At 52.4% G+C, this 18,710-nt stretch overlaps 1 protein-coding gene across 50 annotated transcripts in view; it reads right to left on the bottom strand.

Annotated features, from left to right (window-relative positions):
- CACNA1C (calcium voltage-gated channel subunit alpha1 C) overlaps nt 1-18,710 on the bottom strand; it is a 723,808-nt gene that overhangs the window by 571,194 nt on the left and 133,904 nt on the right. For 17 of the 50 annotated variants that reach the window (XM_016922756.4, XM_016922769.4, XM_016922771.4 and 14 more), the window contains exons 1-3: nt 13,766-14,003; nt 8,331-8,652; nt 3,452-3,557 (exon numbers count right to left, since the gene is read on the bottom strand). In XM_016922756.4, coding sequence (XP_016778245.1) covers nt 3,452-3,557; nt 8,331-8,652; nt 13,766-13,937 — 600 coding nt within the window. In that variant the 5' untranslated portion in view covers nt 13,938-14,003. Of the gene's footprint in view, nt 1-3,451; nt 3,558-8,330; nt 8,653-13,765; nt 14,005-18,710 lie in introns of those variants that run through there. The other 33 variants (XM_016922735.4, XM_016922746.4, XM_016922734.4 and 30 more) reach the window with 3 other exon arrangements.

The raw sequence follows: 18,710 nt of genomic DNA, 5'->3' as shown, positions 1-18,710 counted from the left end.
ATCTTCACAACAACCCTATGAGGTAGGTACTGTCATTATGGTTATTTCCATTTTATAAATGAAGAAACTAAGGCACAGGAAGTCTAAACAAATGACTTTGAGAATAGAAAGAAAGCTAAATGTGATACATTGCAAATTACAATCTCCAAGACTGGATTCCTGCTCAGATGGGCATGGCAAGGGAAAGAAGATGTCAGAGATGGTTCCGTGTGACAGCAAGGCCAGCAATGCCATCAACCCGGCCAAGGGAAAAGAAAAGGAGCAGCATTCACCTGGGCTATGTTTTGTTTTCTTCAGGAGGACAGGGTCGTGTGGCGGGAGAGAGAATGAATTCTATTTGGGGCTTGTTTGAGGTATTGGCAAGACATCCTGGCACATATAATTGTCACTGCCCGCCCTACTCTTCCCTAGAACCCTCTGAGGTCACTTCCATTTTACAAGCTGGGGAACTGAGGTTTGGAAAGACTAAATAACCTCAGACTAAGATTCAGACTTAACCTTTTTTTTTTTTTTTTTTTTTTTTGAGATGGAGTCTTGCTCTGTCGCCCAGGCTGGAGTGCGGTGGCGCGATCTCGGCTCACTGCAAGCTCCGCCTCCCACATTCACGCCATTCTCCTGCCTCAGCCTCCTGAGTAGCTGGGACTACAGGTGCCCGCCACCACGCCTGGCTAATTTTTTGTATTTTTAGTAGAGATGGGGTTTTACCGTGTTAGCCAGGCTGGTCTCGATCTCCTGACCTCGTGATCCACCCGCCTCAACCTCCCAAAATGCTGGGATTACAGGCATGGGCCACTGCGCCCGGCCCAGACTTAATCTTAAAGTGGAGAAGCCAAGATTTGAAGTCAGGTCTGTCCAACTCAAATTTTGCTCTGCCCAAGAGGCCGGTAGTTCCCAAAGCTGACTGATCATCGGCATCCCTGCAAGGAATTTTTTTGATGAGCATCCCCAGACCATGCCCCAGAACTACTAAATGTGAATCAGATCCGCAGGGGAGCTGGGGTCTGCACAGTTGGAGTTCTCTCGGGTTGTAATGATGTGCAGGCCTCAGCGGTCGCTGCACCGGTCCACAGGCCTCTCCAATGCAGGAAATATGGGGCCAGGACTTTGGAAAGGCTTAGCACTGGAGATGTCAGTCTTAGCAACAATTTACCTGGAAAGGGAACTTAAATCTGTGGACACAGATGAGCTCCCCAAAGGGAGAGTGCAGAAGAAGAAAATCAGAGGGCTAGGACAGAAGCCTAGTAAACGTTCGTGTAGACACAGGAGGAGAGGCTGGAAGAAGCAAGGGGAGAATGTGCTTTGTAAAGGGGGCATCTGCAAGATGCTGCAGCTTCAAGATGCTGTAGAGAGCAAGGACCGGGAGGCCAGGTCACAGCACTCACGATGGGTTTCTCCATGGGGCAGAATCATGTTCTGATTTATTAGCTGATATGAGGTCGTATTTATTCATCTGTTTAAGGGTTTTCTGATGCCACCCCCCACCTTCAGCTGGCAGCATTCACTGCCCCAGGGAAAGTGCGACATTGTGGAATGCAGAGAATGAGAAGTCATCTGCAGCTTTTTTGAGGTATCATTACCATACCATAAAGTTCACCTCCTGTAAGTACACAATTGGATGATGTTTGGTAAAGTTACACAGTTGTGCAAGCAGCCCCACCACCTCCCTTAGAATTCTTCCATCACTCTGTGATGTGATAAAAACCTGCCATCCCTCCTACCTCATCTGTACACAGCAACCTCACTCCAGCTCCAGAATAAGTCCAGGGTGACCTCTTGTCCTCTCCTACGAGCCCTTCTGCCTCCAGGAGGTCCAGAGTTGAGGGGTCTCAGCCAGCCCAGGGCTTCCCTCTAGCTCAGCAAGCCAAGTGGCTCCCTTAATCCTCCTGGAAACCGAGGGGTGAAAGGGCTACATGTGGCCATCTCAGGACCTAAGAAAAACCAAACTCCTCTACACACCTTCACCACTGCATGGGCCTTGAGCAGCCCAAAGTGTCATCAGCTTAAGAACAAGATACGGATTCTATGTGGAACGAAGGCTCCTCTTTAAAAGTTGCAGATTAAATGTTAAACTGTGGGAGGGTTGGGAGGACCATGGCAGGGGAAGGAGGTGGCTACACAGGGAAGAAATGGAACCAAGGGAAGGAGTTCCTGCTTCAGGGAGACACTTTGGCTTGTATTTATTTTGACACAGTAAAGATTTCTTGCCCCTTAAGAGATGAGGTCACGCTTCGGATGGCCTCACGGACGGCGGCCAATGCTCTGCCTTCCGACTCTGGCCATGCCATCACTCAGTGGTGTGCCCAGCTTTGAAATTTTTGGAGCCTGTCCCCAACAAAGGGCCCCAAGCCAAGCCACAAGACACCACAGCCCGCAGGCGGTGAACACCTTACCTGCTATGCATCAGCGGCTACCTGAAAAAACTGGGGTGACAGCTGAGAAGTTAAAACATGCATCATATTTTTTTTTGCTGAAAGGGCCCAAGAAAATGTCAAAGGTTACAAAACACAAGAACCACCCTGTGATGGCATCAGCCCAGCAGCTGTGGAAAGGAGAATCCTATAAGCTGCCTGCTTCTTTTAAAAACCATCTCATTGGACGGTTCCATCTCAGTAATTAAAGGAAGGTGCTGACGGCAGGGGAAAGACGGTGGCTCTGATGACCAAACACACCATGTGGAAATCACGTGGAGAGTGACGGTGTCTCTGCAATGGAGGGGGAGAAAGAGACGGGATTTTCCCTGCGTGCCTTTCGCAGAGGCATCCTGGAGTGCCCCAATTTTGCCAACTGCATTCCAGAGCTCTTTTCCTCACATGCCCAGACGGAGCAAAAGTCTTTGTAATGACTTCAAGCTCAGCCAAAAGTAAACACACTCTCCGCTTTTTCCATGGACCAATTCTAACCCCAAATTGCCAGAGCTGGCCCCTCAACAATCCAAATGGAAAGCCGCCTTTCCCAATAAAATAAAGCCCTTCTAACTCAATAATACATGTTGGCTGCAAAAGCAAACGTTCCTAAAAGCTTCCTAGAAATTATTTATCGTGCAGCAACACTCCGGATCACCTGAGCAAACCCCACCAATGGAACAAAGACATTCAAAGGAAATACAACACAATCCAAGAATAGATGTTCACTGCAGCAAACACCTGCACTCACAACTTTTGCAGCACATTTTGTAGCAGTCACGGGATTTGCTACTAAACACACACACACACACACACACACACAGAGCTCACCACCACCTAACTGGAATATTCTTTTGGAAAACAGGCCGGAATGAGACAGGTGCTGATTTGAATAAAGAGTAAAACAGCACTCGGGATGTGAGCTCTGCAGGGCTCCTGCACATGCCAAACACACGTCTCACTTCTCTCCCACATTCCATGCATCTATGTGATCTGAACGCAGTTCTCCATCGAGTGAAAAAGCAGAGACTTGAGGATGGTGGACTTACCAGGTTGGAATTGGTGGCGTTGGAATCATCTTCTGGAAAGGGAATATAGATCGCTAAGGCCACACAATTGGCAAAAATAGTCAGTAAAATAATTATTTCAAATGGTCTGAGAAAGGGAGTTAAGGAAGTTAATGCCACAGAAAGTACAAGTGAAACAAACATAATCTACATATTTTTTAAAATGAATCAAAGATTCATAAGAATTTTGTTTAAACAATGCATTCCAAGCCCCTTGTATTCTGAAAAGAAACATATGCCTTTTTAAGTGCTTCTAGTGGGTCCCCGCCAAAATTTTCCCTAATATGTCAAAAGCAGTGGAGGCCAGTCGCGTGCCAGAGTAAACACAGATTTCTAAAAACTTTTTTCCCCTCCTTTTATTTATTTAGATTGCATTGGTCTTCATTCTCCCCGATGTGTGCCTGGGGTTGCCCCTAAAGAGCATGGCCTGCGCCAAGCACCCCGTTTCTTCACAGTTTATACCGAACTGCCTGTGGGCCCACGCCCACCTGGAATGGGGGACATGGGTGGAACGGGATTCTAAGACAGAGAGACTTTCCCTGGGTTTCATTGAAATTTGGAGATTTTATTTTTAATCTTTTAAACTAAGGTTAAGAGTAGTTTCCATTTCTTCTCTCTCATTCTCTGGCAGGTTCCAGAGATCCTGAAGACCCCCAAGAGTATGGCAGGGGGTCCGTCCTGAGTGTAGGGAAGGAAAGCTGTCTCCTCTTTAAGGCTGAGTCTCACAGACAGCATAGAAACCCCTTTGGTCTGCAGAGGTCCCACTTCGGCAGGCAAAGCTTTGATTCCAAGGCCTCCTGATTTTTCCTTGGTGTGTGCTGGGCTCTAGTGGGACAGCCCAAGGTTCCCTCACCAGTAGTAGTGCAGACAGAGGTTCCCATGCCCTGACTTCTTCATCACATTTTCAGGGCAGGACACACTCTCGAGAGAAAAATGAGCTAGTGTGATAATACCCCTTCCAACGGGACCACCCCACACCCTCCATGGAAGGCCAGCAAGGGGAAGCTTCCCAGGAAAGGCCCGTCTATGCTCTTCCAGCTCCACTCCCACCTACCCCGCTCCCATTGCCAAGTTTGCAGCCCAGTTCATGGAGTCTCACAGGAGGAGGAGGAGGAAGACAGAGAGGGGTGGAGATCCGGGGTGAAGGTAATTCTCTCAGGGAAATCCATATTCACAAAGTTAGTGAATATTGAGGCAGAAAGAGAACTTAGAGATGATCTAGTCTAACCCTCTGAGGCCCAGAGAGCCTGAGGAACTTTCCCAAGGCCCCACAGCAAGTTAATGACCAGCTGAGACTAGAGCCCGGATTTCCCGATCACCAAGTCCAGTGCTCACTCCCCTGCCACAGACGGCCTTCTGACGTGTTCACAGGCAGCCCTGGGCCAGCGTCACAGAATTCTGAACTGGGAGGAACCCGAGTGATTATCTTAGCACTGGTCTCCCTAGCCCTGTGGGTACTTCTGAGGATCCATTTTCCTGTAGAACATTTTCTATGTCCACCTTGATATCAAAAAAGATGCCACACAGTGGACCTGTCAATCTCCCAACTTTGCAGGGGTGAAAAGTAAAGCAGCCAGTCCAAGACCCCAAGCTGGCATATAGCAGAGCCTGGACCGGAACCCAGACGGACTAAGCTTTTACATTCTGCTGCCCTTGTGTTGGATGAGGCACAAGTGGTGATGATGGGAGACAGATGCTGGTGCTGGTGACAGTAAGGACAGAATCTGACCTCTGCCAAGAGCTTGCTCAGTGCCAGGCACATTCTTACGGCCCAACAGAAATGCTCTGTGTGGAATGTAGGCTTGTGATCCCCACTTTCTAAATGAGAAAACTGAGGCACAGAAGGGTCAGACGTTAACTTGTGCCAGGTCACAGAGCAAGTAGTAGGATGGGATCCAAGCTCAGGCAGTCTCAGTGTTAAGGACTATTCTATACTGATCCACTCTAAAGTTACCTTGAAGCCTTCATAGGCAGTTCTTTTAGCCCTCCTACCGTGCCACCTCTTGCCTCCCAAACCTTTGCTCGCCTGCTTAGGAAAGTGACACCGAGCCCACAGGCTGGCCAGTTTCATTCCATCAGCTGGTGCCTGTGCTCTCCCCATCGGGACAAGGATGCAACAACCCAGCCAAACCAGACCCGTGCACACACACCCAGAACATGTCACCTCATTGCCTCCACCACAGTGGGGGACAGCTGAGCTTGGGGTTTCTGGCACTATCAGTTCCCCTCCCCTCATTCAGACTCTCCACCTATCCATCCTTCACTTCATGCTAAAGGCGCTGCTGGGCTAATGCCAGAGAAGATCATGTGTAAAAACCAATCAGGCAGAGAAGAACAGCCACTGGCTGAAAAGCAGAGAACCCAGGTAAGCCCTGGGAAGTGCTCTGTGTCGCCTTTTGAGGCCCAGATTACTTTTTAAGCTGTGTTCCCTTCCTAATGACAGGGTCAGCTTCCACTTCTTCAAGAAGAACTGGCTGGCTAGTACTCCAGGCTATCTCCTTCCCTGTCCAGCCAGTCTTCCCAAGCAATCTTGGAATGCCACCCACCTGGCACTGCTAAGGCTGGGCCCCCTTCCTCTCCTCCAGGTGGGAAGGCACACTCCCCCGGAGGGGTGGCCACAGCACCCAGGGAGTAGGTGTTAGGCCCGGATCCAGGTCCGGCATGTCCCAGTGCACCTGGACTGCAGGCCCTGAACATCCTCCTAAGTACCTAACCGGTCCTACCTAGTATCTACTAGTATCTGCCTAGTCCTACCTAGTACTATGGATGCATGGGGTGTGGGACGGGCATGGACTTCGGGGTCAGGGGAACCTGGATTTGAAGTCCAGCTCTGTCAGTTGCCAGCTGCGTGATTTAGGGCAAGTCCTTTGGCTTCTCTGGGCCTTGCTGCCCTTCTCTCAGGGGTGCCTGACCTGCAGGGCCCTCAGCTCTCCCACTCCCTGACTCCACCGTGAGCAGATATGCAAGCAGTCCTATGGGGCTGACTAAAGCCTAGTCTCCCATCCAGTACCCCAGGCACTAAAACCATGCTTGGCCACTCAGGCAGCTGCAGCCACTTGTTTTAAAATGCATTTTCTTAAAATACTTTTAAGTTGAGGGGCTCAAACATTTATTTATATTTATTTATTTATTTATTTATTTGAGACAGAGTTTCACTCTTTTGCTCAGGCTGGAGTGCAGTGGCGCGATCTCAGCTCACTGCAACCTCTTCGTCCCGAGTTCAAGCAATTCTCTTGCCTCAGCCTCCCGAGTAGCTGGAATTACTGGCATGTGCCCCAACGCCTGGCTAATTTTTGTATTATTAGCAGAGATGAGGTTTCACCTCATGTTGGCCAGGCTGGTCTCGAACTCCTGACCTCAGGTGATCCACCTGCCTTGGCTTCCCAAAGTGCTGGGATTACAGGCGTGAGCCACCGCACCTGGCCTCAAACATTTATAGAACATTTCTGTCTCAATAGAAACTTTCTTTATCTCTAGGCTACCTTCTTTCAACCAGTACCTGAGACTTTTAAATCTTCCCATAGAAACTCATTGATGAAGCCTAATGCTCCCATCCTGGCCCTTGAGAGACACGGCAGTCCTGCCTGGAGGAATCCTTATTATAAAAATTCCCACAGTCAGTACCAGGGTTCTAGTCCCATCTGCTCCTGACCACACGACCCTGGGGAGCCTCTCCTGTGGGGCTCAATTTCATCACTCGTGGAAGTGGGGGAGGAACTTCAGCACTTAAAGGTCCTTTCTGGGCTGGGCACAGTGGCTCACACCTGTAATCCCAACACTTTGGGAGGCCGAGGCAGGCAGATCACGAGGTCAGGAGATCGAGACCATCCTGGCTAACACGGTGAAACCCCGTTTCTACTAAAAATACAAAAAAGAATAGCCGAGCGTGGTGGCGGGCACCTGTGGTCCCGGCTATACGGGAGGCTGAGGCAGGACAATGGTGCGAACCCAGGAGCTTGCAGTGAGCCGAGACGGCACCACTGCACTCCAGCCTGGGTGACAGAGCGAGACTCCGTCTCAAAAAAAAAAAAAAAAGTCCTTCCCAATTTCTACAGCCCCAGGATTCTGATGAAGTAAGGGGCTTGTAACTCCACAGCGAGCGCCCACCCCTTCAAAGCCACTGTTTCTGAAGGACCCATTTGCTTGTTTCTATATGGACAAACAGAACACTTCCAGACAGTGTTCTCAACTTTGTCTGCACATTAGAATTACCCAGAGAGTTTTCCGTTGTTGTTTTTTGTTTGTTTGTTTTTATGCCTAGGTGTAACTGAGTGGTCTGTAGTTTGTTATAACTTTCCAGGAGACTCTAATGTGCAATCAGGGCTGAGAACCACTGCTTCAGGGCCCTCCAGCCAACAGCCAGGGGCCCTGACCACTACGCTCTTCCATCTCCTGAGCCCCTTCACCCTAGAGAGAGGGAAGGTCGTGAAAGCATCCAGCGCCATGGCACAGAAGGGAAAGAAGGGAATGAGGCAGCATGTAACTAACGACTGTTACCCCAACGCATGAGTGGGCCTCTGGGCAAGCTCAGCTATAGGAGATGATATTTCATAACTTCTTAGGCTGATTTTCTCAAATGTTGCTTATTATATGAAAAAAACAAAAAACAAAAACCCAACCCAGGCAGCTTATTATACAAGCAGATTGCTGGGCCCCGTCCCCAGATATTCTGATTCATCCAGTCTAGGGTGGGGCCCAGAACTCTGCATTTCACAGCACCCCAGTGATGCAGATGCAGTAGGCCCGAGGCCCCGTTTGTAGCCCAGCACAGCTGACACAGCTCGTGGCCCAGGGAGCCTCGGAGGGCTGGACCCAGCGTGCAGGTCCCAGGAGCATGCCCAGCCCGGCGAACAAAGGATATTTCCATTCGACAATGCTGATGCAGGCCCTCCGGATGGGGTTCTTCAGGGTCAGGCAGAGCAGGGCTCGGGGCGGGCGTGTGGCCGTGGTGCTGCCCTGCTTCTTGGGTTTCCCATATTGCTGCCGCTTCCGCTGCGTGGAGCTGACTGTGGAGATGGTCGCATTGCCAGCGCTGCCCATCAGCTTAGCCTGCCGGGCTGCGTCGATGGCCGCCTGCCAGGACAGGGCGGCCCCCGGGGTGGGGATGTGCTCAGGGGCCAGCCCCGCTGCCGCATTGGCATTCATGTTGGCATGGGCGGGGCGTGGGCTCCCATAGTTGGAACCTGTGGCAAAAGAGAAAAGAACACAACAGTTACTAGATAGAAAACAGGGGCACTTCCGACACTCTCTGGACCCCAGATTCACAATTTTTTCAAAACCTTATTTCAAGCTATTGCAGGCGGTTAGGAGGTGGCACGTGGAAACATGAGTGTGAGATGCCGAGGGAAGAGGGCCAGGATCGTTCCGGTCCTGGTTTAGCTGGGTGACCTTGGGCGTGTCACTCCGCTCTAGTCTCCTTGCCTCACCTTAGGTGGGCAAGAGATGAGATCCGTGCATTACAGCACGTATGGACCTCAGCAGAAACAGATACAACACAACACATTACCTACAAATTAAAATACATATTTTAAGAACCCATGCAAATGAAAGGATTTTCATGAAATCGAATAGAATGATTGTTTAAGGAAGGTGAGGAGGAAAATGAGCGTAAGATACAGGGGCAAGGAGGAAGCATAAATGAATGAGTGAGTGAATATGAGAGATCACTGCATGAATCAATGATGAAAAAGGTACAATGAACTGGAGTATGATTCACTCAACTCTCTGCAACTGAGTTCCAATAAACAAAAATAAATATAATAAAATGAGAAGGCTGGACTAGAGTAAGGTCACATCCAGCTACCTCAAAGCCATCTGGGCTTTAAGTGTTGGTTGACCAGGAGGGGCTAGGGGAGCTGTGATGGTTTTAAATCATGTCAACAAATCTCTTTATATCTGACATCCCTTTCATTGAGAAAGATCTAGGCCCTCCTCTTGAAATGAGGTCAGCCTTTGGTGACTGTTTTACCAATAAAGTACAGCAAAAGTGACACTGTGTGACTTCCAAGGATAGGTTAAAAAAAAAGCCACATTGCATCCCCCTGACTGTCTCCGGATGGTTGTCCTGGAGGAAGCCAGCCCCCACACAAGGCAGCCTTTCAGCCCTGAGCTGCCATGCTGTGAGGAAGCCCAGACTAGCCTCAACAGAGAGGCCATGTGGCAAGAGGGAGCCCTGGCCAGCCCCCAGCTGCTCCAGTCACCATCTGACTGCCACCCCAGGAGAGACCCCAAGTCAGGACTGCCCCAAATCAGTAACTTTTTGAATTACTGACCCACACAAGAACTTCCTGAATTCCTGAGCCACAGAGACTGAGCAGTAACAGGGTGTCTGCTGTTGTGAGCCACTTTGTTTTGGGGTGATTCATTAGACAGCATTTGCTATCTGGGAAAAGGAGCTGTGAGTGGCAGGGGTTGATGGGGTAGGGGAGAGGGACAGTGTCAGGAAGGAAACCTGATTGGAACCAGTGCAACCCAGGGCTCCAACATGCACAGGGACAGCTGCCCTGCTCTGGTGTCTAGGCAACGAAGCCTCTGAGACTGTCCCTAAGACAGCACATATGCTTGGCAAACACTCTTTGGCCTGTTAGGCTGGATGCCTCGCTCTAGAGTCTGTAAGGTTTGCCAAGCGATCAGCTCAGCCTGGCCCAAACCTGAATCTCCCAGAACACATGCATGACCTTGAGACGTGGTACCGCTAGTCAATTGGCCAGGTACCGCAGGATCAAGAAAAGCCACAGATAAGAGGGTGCTACTGTGGGCGGTGAGGTTGGCATCTGAGGACACTTCAGCTGCCCAGAGACTGTGGCCAAAGCAGCCAGACCAGTTGCACATACATGACCCCCAAGGCCGCCCACAGTGGCCTTTTCTGGTCCATGTGCACAGGGTCTTCCAGGGAAGCTGCTGAGTCCTAAGGTTGCTGGCTCAACCTTATTGACCCCTCCCTCTCCTCACCTGTTAAGACACAGATGAACACTTGGCGCCTCTCCCAGCCACCTCCCCAACTCTTATCTTGGGTTGATCCTTCTATGTTTGACCTCCAAGATAACTTTGCTCCCCATGTGACCTGCTTTCCAGAACCTATCACCCCCACCTCCACCCCGTCCCCACAGGAACCTGTGAAGAGCACATGACCTGGCTTAGCCATGTGAACATTTTCACCTAGAGCCTGCCCCAGAGGCAGAGCCCGAGCAACCTCACCAGATTCCTCATCCAGCCACACCTGAAGTTAGCCCTTACCTGAGCCACACGCAGGTGAGGCAGGTGTGGCCTCTTGGGGCTGACCTCCATTAGGGCTGTACTGCAAGGCTGGCTGAGCCTCCCCTTCTCCAAGTAATTTTCCCCCACACACTGTGATGTTTAAGTGACTTAAGTAACTTAGCTGAAGCTAATGTGAATTGGGTCTCTGTCCCTTGCAACCGAAAAATGAGCTAATATGCTTGGTCGGTGCCCAAAGCTTGGACCTGGTGGGGCTGTCATTTCTGCTGGACTCCAGTCTATATCCTTTCCATCATACCAGTGACAGACAATAAGTTTCAACTTTTATGCCAATTGATTGACATCACTGTCCACAATGCTATATACTTAAGGGACTCTGAGGATGATAGATTAGTGTTGCCCACCATGGGCACAAAGGGCAGGGAATGGCATCACTCATGCCACATAGCTACCACCCCTGCATGATCCCAAGAAGACCCCTCAGGTCCTCTTGGAGACCAGCTGGTCAGCTGCCTCCTGTCCCACAACAGTTGCCACCTGCTCTACCGCCATCTGGCCCCGGTAGCATTACAGCCCCGCCTCCACTCCTCAAGGCCTGGAAAATTGCCTCTCTGCCACACCCAATTCATAGCCACATTCTCAATGTGACACCGACTCTCACCTCACCATATACATTCCCTTCACCTTCCTCCTGTTCTCTGCCCCAGGGATAAACTGCATTAACCAGAACATCAGGCTCACGGAGGACGTGACACTCCCTACAATGAGACGTCTCATCTCTCCTGTAACTCGTCCCTGTCCTCCCTGCACTCACTGTGTAGATCCCAAGCCTAAAGTGAGGAAGACCCCAATAAGGCCGGGACCTTAACCTTTCTCATAAGATCCAGCAGGAAAAGATGTAAAGAGTGCATTGGAATTAATAAAGGCACCCAAAGCATGAGAACTGCTTGAACACCCAGCAAGCATGCGTGTCTCCATTTAACACATAAGAAGACAAAGGAGTGTCTGACTCACTAAAGGTCACAGAATGGGGCGACGGAGGGTTGCTGCAGCAGGTACAGGGCTCACGGTGAGCTGCTAGACTCTACCCCTGCCTCCTCAGCCCTCTCTCACACACTCCACATGCACGCACACATGTGCTCGTGTACATGGTGACAAACAAGGTGCACGCCTCCTCCTGGGCTTCTCCAGGCCTCGAGATACAAAGGGCTGGATTTCTGACCCCAAGAACATTCTTTCTGTTTACTATGATCTCCACGTGACAGCATCCACTACACCACCTGCCCCCGCAGTAACCTCGGGGCGCCTCTTAGGCAAAAGTGGAAAGCGCCCTGTTTCCATCTGCTGTACTGGAGCCACTGAGCAACTCCTGCTTCTCTGGCTTGCCAGGGAAGGCTGGAACTCTAATTTTGCTCCATTCAATCTGTGGTATATAATTTTTTCTTCCTAGACTCTCTGTTTGACACTGACAAAATTTAATAGACTATTTTAGTTCCTAGACTAACTTCTCCTTTTCCCTCAGATACATAAAAGCTGCCCTGTCCCCAACTGTTGGCATTCCCAGCCCCTAATTCACTCATGGTAAGCCCTCCACAGCTCACGCCTCCCCTTGAGATGGCTGTCCCCAGACCTTAATCTTTGTACTCACCCCCACGCATTGCCCTTAATCCCCCCATCTCATACGGGCTGCCAGTTCCAAAAACCAAGAGTCCCAGGAGTTTGGGGACAACACTTGGAAAGAGGGCAGGAAGCCCCAGCCTGAGAACACATCCACCACCCAGAAAAGCTGCGTGAGGGGAGCATCCCTGCACCTGGAGCACGAGGTAGAAGCTACCAAGACGGCAGCTGGCTGTGCAGAGCCCCGGGGCAGCTCTGAAAACCACATCCTGGTGGGCTGCCTTCTGAGCCCTCCCAAAACTCCATGAGGGACCTTATTTATATTGTGAACCATTCCCAGAGCGCAAGGACCTTTCTGGAGCACACCATCTGGAGAAAGCACATATGAACCAGCCCATGGGGAAAAATGGAATGTCAACCTCTCCCTAGCCAGAGGCCAAGAAAACAACCTACACTATTTTGGTCCTGGCAGCTCTGAGCATTGCTGTGGTCCCATGACATGACTAGGGCCCTGCACAGAAGCGCGGAGCCGCACACAGGTGAGACAGACAGGTATGGCCTCTCGGGTGAGACAGGTGTGGCCTCTCGGGTGAGACAGGTGTGGCCTCTCGGGTGAGACAGGTGTGGCCTCTCGGGTGAGACAGGTGTGGCCTCTCGGGTGAGACAGGTGTGGCCTCTCGGGTGAGACAGGTGTGGCCTCTCGGGTGAGACAGGTGTGGCCTCTCGGGTGAGACAGGTGTGGCCTCTCGAGTGAGACAGACAGGTATGGCCTCTCAGGTGAGACAGGTATGGCCTCTCGGGTGAGACAGGTATGGCCTCTCGGGTGAGACAGGTATGGCCTCTCGGGACTGACCACCTCTGGGCCTGGGCCTCCCCTTCTCCAAGTAATTTTCTCACCCACTGCGGTAGGTCCCCACCCTGACCTGAGACATATAGACCAGTCTATAGCAACACTGTCTAATACAATGCTTACGGTAATGGAAACGTTCTATAATCCTAGGCTGTCCGATACCCTGGCTACCAGTCACATGTGGCTCCTGAGCACTTGAAATGTTCTATGAGTATCTCCGGGTCACCCACGACAGGGTGGCACAACTACCGAAGACTCCCAGGAGTGGAAAATCCCCATCTCCGGCTCAATGTTTTGAATCCAGAGTGGTGCCATGAAGGTAGGGCGGGCAGCATTGTGTCCCTGACGGCTTTTGTTAGCACGAAATCACCACCCAATGCAAAGAGATCAATTTTCAAATTATAAAGCTGATTCAAAGCTCAGCCTCCTGGCTGCCAGCTGAAAGGATGCCACCATTTAAGTCCGCTCTGGCTCTGTCTGACTGGGCTGTTTCCACGGATGCTCCCACCCCTGAACAAGGCCCTGAGCAGCTGCCTCGCTGATCAGGCCACACACCAACAGGTAGGTGCCCCCAGCAGTGACCTCATCCCCAGTCATAAGAAAATGCCTCCCACCTGTCAAATGGCCCAGCTCCCCTGAAGACAGCATCTGCATCCTCCTCCTGCACCCAGGTGCTGCTGCTGGGGACCAGGATGAGGGCAGGACCCCAGCACGGTCTGGCCAGCCTCGTGTCATTCTGCTCTGCAAGGGTCCAAGTGAGGAGTCCAAGTTAGGAGTCAGTGGCATGTGCTTCCTCGGTGTCCCCTGTGAGTGAGGGGCTTGGTGCTGGGGACTTGGAAGGTGTTCAGTGATGAAACAATTTTTTTTTCTTTAATCCATCTCTATTTCTGCACCTGATTCAGGGCCGTATCCCAGAAAATGCTCAACACAGTTTGCTAAGGACTGTAACGATAATGCTGTCATGATACAGGTGAAGGTGGACTACAGTGACGCTGCAGAAGGAACACTGCTGGAGTCAGTCCAGCCACCCCTAAAGAATGGGCTTATTCTCAAGCCATATGCTCTTCTACTGATTTCTTGGATGTAACCATGTGGGAGAAGTTCTAAGGAAAGGGGTTGTGAGGAAGATCTCCATCCTAGTCCAGGCCACTACCTATCTCTTTCCCACAAGTGCTGCAGTAGCCACCCTGCCATTTCCCTCAGTCCACTCTTAGCCATCCCCAAGCCAATCTCCATGCAGCAGCCAAAGTCACCTTTTAAAAACAGAACTCGTAAATTGGGCCCTGTCATTCCCCTAGTTAGATCCCTTCAAAATCCAAACTCCTTGTCAACAGCTTACAACAACTGCACAGACTGGCCCTGGCCCACTTCTCTGAGTTCACCTCACTCCCCTCTGGGCCCGGTCCAATGCACTCCTGACACAGTGGCTCATTTCATGCCTCAGACATGCTCAGCTCTTGCCTGCCGCAGTGCCTTTGCATGTACTTAGAATGTCCTTCATGTTCTTCCCTCTGCCCTTTGCTAGGCAATCCCTTCTCACGTTTCAGTTTTGGGCTCAGGTGATCCCTTCTTCAAGCCCCCACTCCAAACAAGCAGAACTCAAACACTAGCTGCCAGTGTTCTCCCCACTTCCCTGCCTCCATGCCACCGTTGAATAAACATGCCCAATGCCCCTGGCATTGGAAAGGGACCCCCCAATCAGCCGTGGGTAGGAAAAGGTCTGGGGCTACCAGCCTGCTTCAGCAGCAGTCACCCTGCTTGGCCTTGGTGCCTTCTGTGAGCACAAAGGCAGGTCACTCCTCCACCTTCGTAGACACAGACACCCACATCGATTTAGAGAGGGTGAGCAGCCGCAGCTCACACCTAGAAAGGGAAGAACTGCAAATAAATTTCTCCCTGAAGTCCTGACCACTGAGCAATCTCTGCAGGGCAAAGGAAATGCCTTCTCTCAGGCCAACATGTCACCCAGAAGCCCACTTGGCTCTTGCTGTCTGTCATCTTGCTGTAGTGACAAGGGGCCTGCATTCCCTTTAAGAGTATAGCAGACAACCTGGAACAGAAACCGGACTTTCTCCACCCACTAAAGGCCCAATGACTAGAAAGCTGGGCCATTAATCTTCCCTATCTACTGCAGTACACAGATAGCTGGGGGACGTGAACAGAGAGGATACCGTCTCTCGATCTCAGACGATAACCCGAGGCCCTGTCATCTCAACCCCAGTGGCACTCCTGTCTGGAAGGATGGCGTGTGCTGAGCACCATGCGTGGGTGGGAGGCTGGTAAACCTGTGGTCTCAGCAGCTCTTCCACCCTCCTCCTACGGTGCCCCGCTGGACTGCAGGGGCCAGAGGGCTAAACACAATGGCTCCCAACCTCCCTTGGAGCGAGAATTCCTGACACAACTTTTGCCAATCAAGAACTGAATCAAAACTACGTCAGGTGGGGAAGCGTCTATTTTGCAGGTATCTGGCTGGCAGGGCCACGCCAGTGGCTTCCTGATTCCTGGATCATGCATAAGGCGGTGTGATCCCAGAGCCAGCCCTTGGCACAGTGGCTTCCAGGTCCCCCAGCCTCATAATTGTACCCGAACCGCAGTTCCCTCGGGGGGCCTGTTCTGCAGCACTGTTTTGGGACTCATTCCCACAGACCCGGCCTAAAGCCTGCTCTTGCAGCATTTCCAGTTATTGTATAAGCCCCGAAATTCCTGTACTATCTTTCCTCTAAACACGGCTACAGAAGTTTCTGTTATAGGCCTGAACCCTGACTGAGATATATAGACCAGTCTATAGCAACAGTGTCCAATACAACATTTACAGTAATAGAAATGCTCTATAATCCTAGGCTGGATTACAGAGCCCTTGCTACCAGTCATACGCAGCTCCTGAGCACTTGAAATGTAGCTAGCACGTCTGACAAAATGCATTTTACTTAATTTTCAATTACGGTACATTTAGATAGTCACATGTGGCTAGAGGCGCCCACACTGGGCAACACAGGTTGTGCTGTATTAAGACAAAGTCCTTGTGGGAAGAGCATGGTGACAAAGAAATGTGAGAAGTGGGGAAGATGACGAGCAGAGCACTGAATTCAAAATTGTGGGAAAACTTTTTAAAAAGGCAATCGAGAATGAATTCAGATGTTGATGGGTGGGTGGATTTTCTGATCAAGAATTAACCACCCTATGCAAAAAGACATATTTTCAAAGCATAAGAGAGTCTAAGACCCAAAAAACAATGTAGAAACCAAAAGTCCTTTTTCAGTGTCTAATATTCTCATCACATAAATGAGAGATGACTTTCTTCTCAATGGCCAAATGGGGAAGCTGGCATTCCCCTCCAGCCTAAGCGAGAGAAATCCTCAGGACACCCCAGCTGAGGTGGAAACCCTCTCCAGGGTGGGCACCCAGTGGCTTCAGGACGCCCAGCTGAGGTGGAAACCCTCTCCAGGGTGAGCACCCAGTGGCTTCAGGATGCCCAGCTGAGGTGGAAACCCTCTCCAGGGTGGGTACCCAGTGGCTTCAGGACGCCCAGCTGAGGTGGAAACCCTCCCCGGGGTGGGCACCCAGTGGCTTCAGGACACCCAGCTGAGGTGGAAACCCTCTCCAGGGTGAGCACCCAGCGGCTTCAGGACGCCCAGCTGAGGTGGAAACCCTCTCCAGGGTGGGCACCCAGTGGCTTCAGGACGCCCAGCTGAGGTGGAAACCCTCCCCGGAGTGGGCGCCCAGTGGCTTCAGGACACCCAGCTGAGGTGGAAACCCTCCCAGGGTGAGCACCCAGTGGCTTCAGGACGCCCAGCTGAGGTGGAAACCCTCTCCAGGGTGGGCACCCAGTGGCTTCAGGACGCCCAGCTGAGGTGGAAACCCTCCCCGGGGTGGGCGCCCAGTAGCTTCAGGACGCCCAGCTGAGGTGGAAACCCTCCCCAGGGTGAGCACCCAGCGGCTTCAGGACGCCCAGCTGAGGTGGAAACCCTCTCCAGGGTGAGCACCCAGCGGCTTCAGGACGCCCAGATGAGGTGGAAACCCTCCCCGGGGTGAGCACCCAGCGGCTTCAGGACGCCCAGCTGAGGTGGAAACCCTCCCCGGGGTGAGCACCCAGCAGCTTCAGGACGCCCAGCTGAGGTGGAAACCCTCTCCAGGGTGAGCACCCAGTGGCTTCAGGACGCCCAGCTGAGGTGGAAACCCTCCCCGGGGTGGGCGCCCAGTGGCTTCAGGACGCCCAGCTAGGTGGAAACCCTCCCCGGGGTGGGCGCCCAGTGGCTTAAAGACGCCCAGTGGCTTCAGGACACCCAGCTGAGGTGGAAACCCTCTCCAGGGTGAGCACTCAGTGGCTTCAGGACGCCCAGCTGAGGTGGAAACCCGCTCCAGGGTGAGCACCCAGTGGCTTCAGGACACCCAGCTGAGGTGGAAACCCTCCCCGGGGTGGGCGCCCAGTGGCTTCAGGACGCCCAGCTGAGGTGGAAACCCTCCCCGGGGTGGGCGCCCAGTGGCTTAAAGACGCCCAGTGGCTTCAGGACACCCAGCTGAGGTGGAAACCTTCTCCAGGGTGAGCACTCAGTGGCTTCAGGACGCCCAGCTGAGGTGGAAACCCGCTCCAGGGTGAGCACCCAGTGGCTTCAGGACACCCAGCTGAGGTGGAAATCCTCCCCGGGGTGGGCGCCCAGTGGCTTCAGGACGCCCCAGCTGAGGTGGAAACCCTCTCCAGGGTGGGCGCCCAGTGGCTTAAAGACGCCCAGCGGCTTCAGGACACCCCAGCTGAGGTGGAAACCCTCTCCAGGGTGAGCATCCAGCGGCTTCAGGACGCCCAGCTGAGGTGGAAACCCTCCCCGGGGTGGGCGCCCAGTGGCTTAAGGACGCCCAGCGGCTTCAGGACACCCCAGCTGAGGTGGAAACCGTCCCCGGGGTGGGCACCCAGTGGCTTCAGGACACCCCAGCTGAGGTGGAAACCCTCCCCGGGGTGGGCGCCCAGTGGCTTCAGGATGCCCAGCTGAGGTGGAAACCCTCCCCGGGGTGGGCGCCCAGTGGCTTCTCGATGCCCAGCTGAGGTGGAAACCCTCCCCGGGGTGGGCGCCCAGTGGCTTCACGATACCCAGCTGAGGTGGAAACCCTCCCCGGGGTGGGCGCCCAGTGGCTTCAGGACACCCAGCTGAGGTGGAAACCCTCCCCGGGGTGGGCGCCCAGTGGTTTCCCAATGCGCCCACCGCCATGCCGCATCTGACTGCGCTTCCTCCTACCTGAGCTATTTTCACACCATTTCCAGCAGCATTCTGTCACTGTGCCGGTCCTCCTCTCCCCCATCCTGCTACAGACACAGTTCATGAGAGGTGGGGTGCCCAGGACAGGCCCCATGACCACAGCAGTCAAATGTGCTCCAAAACAAGGAGACCGTGAGGGCGCCAGGACATCTGCGGCTCTCTACCCAACCCAACTGACGAGTACTCCCTCAAATACAACAGTATCTTTTCTGTCCTACAACCCACCTGCCTCTGATGACTACATGAAGGCTGGAGAAGGCAAAGAGCCTGGGGCACTTCAGAGGCCCAAGCCAATGGGAAAAGCGGAAAA

Source organism: Pan troglodytes, chromosome 10, assembly GCF_028858775.2.
Source record: "Pan troglodytes isolate AG18354 chromosome 10, NHGRI_mPanTro3-v2.0_pri, whole genome shotgun sequence".
In the NCBI taxonomy this organism is placed as follows: domain Eukaryota; kingdom Metazoa; phylum Chordata; class Mammalia; order Primates; family Hominidae; genus Pan; species Pan troglodytes.
This window is presented reverse-complemented; position numbering and strand designations above follow the sequence as displayed.